The following is an 11,391-nucleotide window of genomic DNA, read 5'->3' as shown; positions in this document are numbered from 1 at the left end:
ACTGACACAGATACTCATTACGCTCAAATCGAGAAAGAGATGCTTGCCATAGTTTATTCTCTTGGGAAATTTCACCAGTACACTTGTGGACGGCGTACCATGGTGAATAGTGACCATAAGCCATACATTGGAAGCAATAATGAAAAAAACACTGCAGTGTGTCCAGGTAGCTTCCAGAAGCTGAGCGCGCACAAAATTCAGTTACCCCCTTGCTGCTCAAGGAGACATGCTAGACTAATAATCTGATTGCATTCAGCAAAAGTCCCCATGGATTACCTAGGTCAACGTAACTCATTCTGAAAAGTCCCTCTGTCTCTAAAGAGCTGTGGTGTGTCCATTTACTATTTATATTTCTTTGTATTTTTTATTTTTGTCTATTTATATATTTATTTATTGATTGATTTTTTTGTGGGGGGGGGGGGGGCAGGAAAGAGTGGTATTTCAAAATTTCAATTTCTAAGTTTGTTTCAATTAGTCTCTTTATGCGCACTATAGTTTAACCTTAAACATCAAATTATACTAAAATCAAATAGTTGAAAGCACATTTCAAATTGGAGGTCGTCTTTATGGAGCCATTTGCAGATAGAAATAGAAATCTTTAGGCTGGAAGCAATTAAACTACATCAGTGCAATTTTTAGAAGTGGTCACAGACAGTGCACAGAACAAAGGGGTCAAAGGTATGCACACGTTAGTTCTAAAACATGCAATCAGTTTCAAATATGGTGATCAAAAACACCCACAAGTACTTATACTCTCTTCGTTATTTACAAGCACATACACTGTATCTTTTCTTTTTTGAGCATGGGGGAATCACTCCTAAATATGCATGAGATGGACATCTTATCAGCTGTCCATTTTTTCATCACTTATTTGATCTTCAACATTATCTGTATCTAATCCATTTGCAAAGTTTGGTTGTTCTTCAGAACTTGCTTGTTCTTTAGAACTTCCACTTATGTCTCTGGCCACACTACTGGGTGTGGAGTATATAACTTTCCTTGACAATCTCATTTTTCCTGACACTGGATCTCTTCCAAAGTACTTCACACTTATTTCTTGTCCTACTTCTAAACCTAAGACACTTGGATGTTGTATCTGCAACATAAAAAGAATCAAATGTCAATATTTAAACTTAAATGAACAGTAAAAACTTACTAAAAATTGTTTCAGTGTTGCAGATCAGCTAAGATTTACAAAAAAAAGTGACAAGTAAATTCTATTAAAGGATTAATAGTCTACTGATAAAAAACTTGAAAATGAGTGTTAGGCATATGTCAATACAAAAGATAAATATAAATTTTATCAACTATAATGACCATATAAGACATAAAAAAAGGTTGCCACAAGATAACAAGAATAGGCCAGAAAAATTTTACAGCCATAACTCTCTCTTTCCACATGGAGAAATAAGGGTGAACATTCTTATTTTACTTTGAATCATAGTTCCACATTTTTTTCAAAGACCACTTGGGTATAATTATTATATTTTCTTCACATGGCATTTTACTTCAAGGAAATGATGTCAATTACTTTCTTGTAACTGTTTTTCTTTTAAGAAATATTATAATAAGTTTTGCAATAAATGGCTTTCCTGTTATTTTGTGATCCAACTGTATACACACTTTATCTTTTGGTGCATGGTTATTTACTCACCTTCCGTTTTGTAAGCTGAGAGTTGTGTAGTAAGGCTGGTTCCAGCATTGGGTGTATTTGCACCAACACACCATTATTCCTAAATGATAATAATAATTATAATTATAATATCTAGAAAAGCACTCAGAGATTGCAGACCTCCGACAGGTGTAAGAGTATCAGTTTTCTGTCTAAGCAAGGTCATCAATCCATGCCTTACACTTTGTCCAAGAAGTGCAAATGCAAGAGGTTATATCCCAGTTCGCAAATAATGTATGTGAGGTGTACTGCCATTGAAATAGGTCACAGAAATAATTATCACTGCTTGGAAAGCTGTTTCACCCCCCCCCCCCCTTCCCAAATCTAACCATTCCTTCCTTAGTCCATTTGTGACCAATTCTGAAATTTTATCAGAATCTGCCTTTGTTTTTTTTTTAATAATGCTGTTAACAGACAAATTAAGAATCTGCAAAACATAAACTCCTTGTTGGAGGTAATAATAAATATAATTCTATTTGGTTGAGTGAAGTGAATAAAAATAAAAATTTTCTCCTAGGGTTTGACACTGTATATATTGTGTTAGTTGTGTTATTGGTAAGAATTGTGGGTAAGTTACCATAGTTGTTCATTCGACCAGTTAGCGCAGACCAGTTGACAAGTAAACTTTCGAGCGCATCTTTTTCAATGGAGTCAGAGGGCGTTTCCTTAAAACAAATACTAGATTCTGTGCAGTCGCAGGCAGAATCTATAAGACTTAAAGGTTCAAATAACTTCTGAGTTGGAAAACTTAAAGAGTGAAGTACACCGTTCATCTGACAAAGTTAAGAAGATTAAGACTGAAATTTCTACCAAGTGGTGTCAAGAAAAGCAATTGACGCAGGTAATTTGGGCAGTAGACAATAACAAGCCTGATTACGCTAAAGAAGTTGCCTTTACTATTTCTGATAAGCTAAAGAAGAGGAATAAGCTTATTAGACTAGCTGATTCCAGTGAAGGAGGGTTGGGCACTGTCCGCTTTTATGAAGCTAATCCTTAGGCCATTTGAAGATTTTCGTAGTGCTATGTTGTATTTAAAACAGGGAGATTTTTGTTTCAAATCTGATTTACATTCTGCATATCATCATATCGATATTTTCGAGTCTCACACTTGTTTTTTTCTTGGAAATTTGGAAATATCTCTGTTGTCAACAGACCAAAATGACCGTCTATTTATCAAGAGACATATCTGAGAATTTATTTTAGGGTATAATTTGAATTTAGAGAAAGGCACTACTTCTATTCCTGATTACAGACTTCTTAAAATTTTTCAGACTATAACGGATATCCATTCTTTGTTTAGAAGAAAAGGCAGTGTTCATGTGCGTTATGTTGCTAGTTAAGTAGGTCAGATCATTTCTACGTCTTTTGTTACTGGCAATATGGTTTATATTATGACAAAATGTCCGAGTTTTGATATTTTGGGACGACTTCCCTAGGTAAGGGAGAAGATGAGCTTGGAAGAGCTGTTGGGATGTGATATCCCAGTGATTCCCAAGGTAAGGGAAAGATGAGCTTGGAAGAGCTGTTTGGGATGTGATATCCTGGTGATTTCCTAGGTAAGGGAAAGATGGGCTCTGAAGAGCTGTTTGGGATGTGATATCCTGGTGATTCCCTAGGTAAGGGAAAGATGGGCTCTGAAGAGCTGTTTGGGATGTGATATCCTGGTGATTCCCTAGGTAAGGGAAAGATGGGCTCTGAAGAGCTGTTTGGGATGTGATATCCTGGTGATTCCCTAGGTAAGGGAAAGATGAGCTCAGAATAGCTGTTGGGATGTGATATCCCGGTGATTCCCAAGGTAAGGGAAAGATTAGCTCAGTAGAGCTGTTGGGATGTGATATCCCGCTGATTCCCTAGGTAAGGGAAATAATGAGCTCAGAAGAGCTGTTGGGATGTGATATCCCAGTGATTCCTTTTTATATATAAAAGGAAGAGATGATACAGAGGTTTGGTGAGGAGAGGGTCTCCTCGTGTTTATAATTTATTTATCTAATTATTGAAGATGTTTGAAAACTTGTGCACTAACTGCATCCATATGCACTTTATATGTTGTTTGTGTTGTTTTATTCTTAATGTAATATGAAGTGTCGGTTTTTGTGTAGGAGAATGGTACCAACAGACAAAACCTATTCACAAACAGTAATGAAAACCATGGCTTAACTTTAAAAGAGAGAGGGGGGGAAATCAATTAACCAGTCTTATAAAAAAGTCACTTGCTCCCAATTTTTTTAAGACTGACCTCAAAGTGCTCATAAACATGCAATTTTACAAGGTGTTTAGTACTATTTAGTCTTACCTTACTTCCACGATTTTGGCAGTATAAACAGCAGAAAACTCTAGATCTGGTTCTTTCTAGAAAAAATAAATAAGTATTTCAGAAATTTTCCTAAATCAGTGGTATTTCTTTCCTCAAACCCTTCAGAAAAGGTATCGACTGTAACAATTACTTTCTATCCAGCAAAAACTACCCGAACATATCATTTGCTTTATTTTCTGTGCTTTTCATTTCAGTTAATTGCAGGGCATTTGCTTTCAAATCACAAGTCAACGATTTAGATCTCAACTTAATTAATTTAAAATAAGCACAGTTACTAATATTGTAGTACAGTATTTTCACTCAAAGAAAACCAATCTTTCCCTTTCCTACCTTTTTTCTGCATTTTAAAATCACTTTTTAACCCTTGCAAAAGGCTCTACAGAATGAAAGTGAGATTATAGATTTTCATTTATCATGACTATCACAGCAAAACTTACAGAACTTTTCAGCTGTTTGTCTATCATTTCTTTGGCCTCTTCCATGGCATCTTTATTAGGGGCAAATAATTGAAAAGTTGTCTCATCAACACTTGAAACTGTTATACCTGGAAAAAATATGTATACCTACACTACCAAAAACACTGCTTGTACTGAGGTCAGCATATAAGTAAAATGTTTCAATTTCAAATCAAACTATCATGAGAATCAGTAAAAAAGAAATTATGCAATAACCCCATAGAGCCTGACAGCATCTGACCTACAAAGTGCCCATGGTTTAATCAATGAGAATATATTCATTTGTCTGGAAAACACCTAAGAACTGTACATTTTAAGAAAGCCAAGTATGTCAGCCACCTTTGCCATTGTCAGAGTATCATAATCTATCACGGATTCTTCCCCGAAGTCTGAATTTTCTAACAATTCTAGAGCTATTTTCTCATCCCATAACTTCTGTTGACCTCTCATCACCATTTTGACTTCTTAGCGCCTCGACAAGGGTTGAAGTAAATTGCTTTTCCGTTATCTAAAACTCGTCAAACGCCTTTCAAAAGCCGGTAGTAAACAAAGAACATCAGGTTACTCTTGTGATGGAAGCATGAATTGTTACAAACGACAGGGGAAAGTAAGAGCATGTAAACACAGAAACTACGTTTTGGTGGTTGCCAGCACTGGGGATTTTTAAAAATGAACCACATATGTGTGGTTTTATGGCGCTATGGGGTTAAATAATTCTTAAAAACAATGACATTTCCATTGCTCAATTTAGAATAATCTATCTGAAAAATAGGGGCATTTCAGGGACTCAAGTTGCACATTATACTTAATCCTTTCTTGCATTTAATTCAGAGCAATTAAGTTTTAACTTGATAACTATACAGTGAAGCTAGCAAACACATACTCTGAGCTTCAGAGATAACTTGAAACAAACTTCTACACTATAGCAACCTTTGCTGTTTCAAGTTACCTCTGACCAGATTCGTTTTGACCTAGTTTATTAAATCAATCAATTTCATGTTTTCAAGATCTTTCTCCAAAGTTTGGTGAAAACACTGATTGGATAGAAGTCTAGAAATATATCCAATGAGACAAGGGCAACGCATGTGTTTGTTTTCTGGCGCAGCAAAATATATCTTTGTTACCTTTTCTGAATTTGAACGAACCATGCTTTGACTCATTTTTGTTTATTGGCTAGATCCTTCAATGGGTCATTTGGGGCAGCCTTTAAACTTGAGTGGTGGGCAACCAGGCCTAAGGAATCTGGTCAGAGGTAACTTGAAACAGCAAGGGTATGCTATACAGTAGAGGTTTATTTCAAGTTATCTCTGAACCTCAGGGTGGCAAACAAACAGACACTTCAAAGAAAAGTCATTCCCATTACTCCACTGTCATATGAACAGACAAATTCCAGTGAACTAACAAAAACATTATCCAACTTTGAAATATTTAGTATGCAATATTTACATTGCAAAAAAAGCCACATAGGTTACACAAAAATATGGCACTAAGTGTGAAAATTGAAAATTCAACTTCCGATTTGCATATTATCTAAACAAGTGTATCAAAGGAATAAAATTCAGACTTATTCTGTTGTGAAAAAAATAAATGACCTTCACACAACTTAAATATGGATGACACAACTGTATCACAACAATGTGATACCAAAAAATGTACACAAGTGACCACCAAGTCCACATTTTACCATTATGGAGTGGACACTTTTATAAGCTATGAAGTGCCCAAATATTTAGAGTGCTAAAACTGAGAACAGCAAGAGCCTCAGGTACTATTATTCCCCCCAAGTCTTGTCAACTTTTAAGTAATTTTGTGATTTTACCAAATGAATCCAAAAATTTCAATACCAATGCATTACTTGAAAATGTTTCAGAAAAAGTTTAAATATGTCTTGTTTTAATATATGTAATAATGTCCAATATGTCTTTCTTAGAATTACCACTTGTAGTGTTATAAATGCATCATCCATATTTTGGTTGTAAATATATCATTATTATTATTATTATTATTATTATTATTATTGAGCAGAACAAAAAGACATTTACAGTGTCTGCATATAATCTTCTTTCAAAAAATGCTCACCTGTTTCAGACCTTAATTTTTTAATATTGTATCCCCCAGGACCTACAAATTTTGCTCTTTTGGACAAGGGTAACTCCAATTTTTCTGAAAAAAAAGGCAAGGGTAAAATAACAGATACTGGATGGAGTCTTCAGAATTACATGAACTGCCAAAAAATGTATGCATTTAATCAAAAAATACAATAGTAAAATAAACTGAATTTTAAAAAATATCCCCAAAATGCCAAATAAAATTCAAACACAAGAACTAAGCTGACCAGTAACAGGAGCATTTTCCTTCTTCTGTGATCTGTATGTTGGGAGGGTCTCAGCCATGATGTCCAAAAGTTTTTTAATGGCAACCTGTGCTTCATCTGTTGCTTCTATCATCACATCTGTAGGAAGACCAGGTGTTTTGACATCTGCCTAAATTAAAAAAAAACATGTATATATTCACATCAACATTTTATTTGTCAATTTAACGATGGTTAATGAATTTGTTCCATCCTCAAAGTTAGTCCCTTTTTATTTTAACAAGTTTTGTCTTTTGTTATAATCTCTTAAAACATTATTACAGAGGGTAGCTAGCCATCTATGAAGGTTACATGGTCCGATGGCATGCACCAATCCTAGAGTAATTGTGATAACCACCGTTTTGGTGGTAAAATACAATTTATTATATCTCTATGTGTTGTTTACAATGTAATTATTGTGAAATATGGATCTCAAACAAAGAGTTGTTATCCCTTTAAATGGTTTTTGGAATTCTAACTTTATTTCACCACTCACATATGGGGTCTTGAAAACACATTCTAATGCTAAACTTCACACTTAAAGCGGTGCTGTCAACACAACTGAGACATTAATGAAGATAAATTGATAAATTATAATTATTTTTTGTGGCATCAATATCCCTTTTTAAGGCCCTAAAATATTTATCTAAAAATGTACTATTCTTTGTTTTATTTATGCCCCTTTTTTCATCAGTCAATTGATTTATACTTTACCTGTATAGCTGTGACACCAAATTTTGTGCCTGCCATCTTAAAGTCCATATCACCCATATAATCTTCTATGCCCTGTGCAAAAAAGACAAAAGTTAATTAAAAAAGAAATCAGACATCTTATTATGTTACCCCTTTTAAAATTAGTCATCAAATCATGATTTAATTATGTGCAATTTAGTTTAAATTGCAAATTTCATCAATGGAAAAAATCTATTCCCAGCACATAATCCATCAGATAATGGAACAAATTCAGAATTCATGGTTAGAAAATGGAGACTTCATCCTTCATCCTATAAAACATTTTAATTCATAAGCTCAACCTCTAACAATCTAAAATCTTTACTTGTGAACCTACTACTAAGTCTGTAAGTAAACAGTGCTTCTCATCTTGTCCTGTTTGTTCCTTGCTGTCTTCATTAAGATCACTGGATGCATCATCACCTTTATAGTTTGTGAATACACCAATAGCTACCCCTGCAGCAGGTTCAGATATAGGTACTCCTTAAAGGTGAATAAAAACCAACTATTGTAACATGATTTATTGGTGTAGGAAAATGTTGTATATGCAATATGAAGGAATTTAATCAGTTGTATGCATTGGCTTTTGTTCCTAGAATCTACCATGGCACAAATAACCAAAATGATTCAAATACAGTGTGATGGAAAGAAACTGCTAGTGTACAAACACAACATAAATTGACCATGACACCAAGAACATCAGATTATGCAAGAAATCTCAAAACAACAAGATTATTTTTTCACATCAGTACACCTTTTTCTTACAAAGACATGAGCTTGGTGTATCAGAGAATAAACAGTTGTAGGTGTACCTGCATCCATTAAAGCCAGACTACCCCCACAGACAGTGGCCATAGATGAAGATCCTAAAGAGGAATGAACATCAAATTAGCATTATGTAACAAAAATTAGGATTTTCAATTTAAACACATTTGTATTATATTAGCAATAAACATTAATTTTCTCAAAAAGTGTTCAAATTTCCCACATGCTATGCACGTTATACATTCTAATTCTGCATTTTTGTTTTCTTTAAGTTACAAGCTAGACATGCAAAACTTTTATGTCCTTGCTTTTTATATATAGACACATCTGTATCTGTATATATAGCCATTACCTGCATCCATCATCACTTTTGCCATGCAATTTCAGGAATAACACCATTGTCTTTAAACTTACAGAGCTAATGAATATTTGATAATTACAGGTAGGGTTAAAAAATCAGCTTGCCTAGACCATTTTTTGAAAAATTATGCTGCTTTTTTCTGAATATATTATACTACATGCAACACAGATAACACATCTGAAGAAAGAAAGACAAGCCTATTGTCTTCAAACTTATAGGAATGATCAATGTTATTAAAATACAGGTCAATTTAAAAAATCAGCTTGATTGGATTATTTTTATGCAGGTTATTTTCCGGCAATTTTGTTACTATGTGCAAGACATAAACCACATTTCATGGAAAACCATTTGAATGATTGTCTTCAAACTTTAAGGACTGATGAACATGACACAGATAGAGGTCAAATTTGAACAAGGCAGCAAAGCTGTCAAATGTACAGACAAAAAGCAAGAAATAACAAAACAGGCTACTGTCAATTCTGATGCAAAAGTACATTATGCTTAACTGCAAATTCAACATCAAATTTTAATTATGCTCAACAGGTAATACCAATGTAAGTGAAATGTGTAACAAGCGTAAGGCTTCAGGCCCATGGGAGTTTAAGTTCACACTTTGAAAATGCCAGAATGAGAAAAATGAAAATTTCACATAAAACTGCTTAAATTCAATAATAAATGATAACCCATTTGAGCTGGCTTCCTTATTTGAACTGCATGCCAATCCTACAAATCATACTTGTAAGTTGAAAATAATAATAAGTAACACAGTTTTCTTTTCATAATGTTTGTAGTAGCAGTGCAAAAAGATTTTTGTCAATTTTGATGTAACATTACATAATAAATTACAGAATACTTATCACCAATTTTTGATAATTGACTATAAATAGCATGGACATGTAGAAAATTTGATTACCATTTGGCTTCATGTCCATGGGAGCAGCACCCAAAATTGTGTTTTCTTCTATTTTAATGCAATATTACATAATGCTTAACAGCATAATGACCATCAGTTTTTAATAATAAAAGATCCGAATCATGGATTTTCAGAAATGTGACTAGCATGGGTCTTCAAGCCGGTGGAGATTCTTAAGTCACACCTTGAAAATGCCAATATGTGAAAAATTAAATTTTCACAAAAAACTGATTAACTGCCAAAAAAATTTACCAAATAGACTGCATTGCCCACTGAAGCTTTATTTAAGTCCCATGTTTCTTCCTGTAAGTTTGAGAACAGTAAGTGACATGGTTTTCCTTAAATGGTCATCATGGGAGCAGTGTCCAAAATAGGGGTGTCTTCAAATTTTGATGCAATATTACATAATTTTTTAACAGGATAATTACCATCAATTTTTAATAATAAAATATTAGTATCATGGATATTCAGAAGATGTTCCTAGCAAAGGTCTTCAGGTCCAAGGAACTTCAAAGTCACACCTTGAAAATGCTAAAATGTAGACAAGACAGCACTGTCCTGAAATGTTTTTTTTTTCCATTTTTAACAATTTTTTAACATATAACAAAATTAACAATTTACTGCCATTTATATATGATCAACTAAGAAAATTGATGAGATGGGAAAAATATCAATAGAACAGTGTTTAATGTCCAATTTCCTCCATTCTGAGTTTCTGAACATAGTGAATGAATGAATCTGACAAACTGCAATGATATGAGTTTATTTCCATTTTTGAAACTCTATTATACAATACATGATAACAAGTTTACCATCATTTTTACATAATCAACTAACAATGTTGTAAAGATGCAGGAAATGTCAAACAAACACTTTTACTAATCTTATTAGTTAAATAATGAGACTGTTAACATACCTAAGAATTGAATCTGAGGAAATGTGAAAAAACAGCATAACTTATAAAATAATGGCCCGATTATGCTGATTTTCGAACTTGACCTGCGTTTTAGTAAGATTGATTACTCCTGTGAGTTTCATGACAACAGGTCTATCGGTTTTCCTTGAAATGTGTTAACAGTGTTGCACATATGCTGAAAAGTGAAACAAGGCAGCAAAGCTGTCAAATGTACAGACAAAAAGCAGGAAATAACTATGTACAAAATAGGCTACTGTTTATTCTGATGCAAAAGTACATTATGTTAAACTGTAAATTCAACATCAAATTTTAATTATGCTCAACAGGTAATACCAATGAAAGTAAAATGTGTAACAAGCATAAGGCTTCAGGCCCATGAGAGTTCAAGTTCACACTTTGAAAATGTATAACTTCCAGAAAAAGAAGCCAATTAGACTGCTTTTCCAACTCAGGCTGCATGCCAATTTTCGAACTTGACCTCCGTTTTAGTAAGATCGATTACTCCTGAGAGTTTCACGACAACAGGCCTATCGGTTTTCCTTGAAATGTGTTTACAGTGTTGCATATATGTTGAAAAGTGAAAGAAAAAAGCATAACTTCTACAATAATGGCCCGATCATCCTGATTTTCGAACTTGACCTGCGTTTTATGAATATTCATCAGCTCTTTAAATATAAAGCCCAAAAGTAAAACTGCCTTCCACTTATCGTGTTTACAATGAAAGTGCAAGGTGCCGGCAACAGCGATGATGGCGACGACAGACGCAGGTGATGGCAATATGTACAGACACATCTGTACATATTTACTGTACTGTTTGAGAACAGTAAGTGACATGGTTTTTCTTAAATGGTCATCATGGGAGCAGTGCCCAAAATAGTTTTTTTTCAAATTTTGATGCAATATTACATAATGT

General features: G+C 33.9%; 1 protein-coding gene across 1 annotated transcript in view; it reads right to left on the bottom strand.

The window, feature by feature from the left end:
• Positions 1-461: 461 nt before the first annotated feature.
• The window catches only part of LOC106171800 (polyribonucleotide nucleotidyltransferase 1, mitochondrial-like), a 32,039-nt gene continuing 21,109 nt past the window's right edge, over positions 462-11,391 (bottom strand). The window contains exons 18-26 of the mRNA XM_087004971.1: positions 8,336-8,389; positions 7,861-8,006; positions 7,506-7,577; positions 6,777-6,924; positions 6,521-6,604; positions 4,424-4,530; positions 3,966-4,021; positions 1,655-1,733; positions 462-1,096 (exon numbers count right to left, since the gene is read on the bottom strand). Coding sequence (XP_086861097.1) covers positions 845-1,096; positions 1,655-1,733; positions 3,966-4,021; positions 4,424-4,530; positions 6,521-6,604; positions 6,777-6,924; positions 7,506-7,577; positions 7,861-8,006; positions 8,336-8,389 — 998 coding nt within the window. The 3' untranslated portion in view covers positions 462-844. The remainder of the gene's footprint in view (positions 1,097-1,654; positions 1,734-3,965; positions 4,022-4,423; positions 4,531-6,520; positions 6,605-6,776; positions 6,925-7,505; positions 7,578-7,860; positions 8,007-8,335; positions 8,390-11,391) is intronic.

The sequence above is a fragment of the Lingula anatina genome, chromosome 2 (genome assembly GCF_051362555.1).
Source record: "Lingula anatina isolate TDL-2025a chromosome 2, LinAna3.0, whole genome shotgun sequence".
Lineage (NCBI taxonomy): Eukaryota > Metazoa > Brachiopoda > Lingulata > Lingulida > Lingulidae > Lingula > Lingula anatina.
This window is presented reverse-complemented; position numbering and strand designations above follow the sequence as displayed.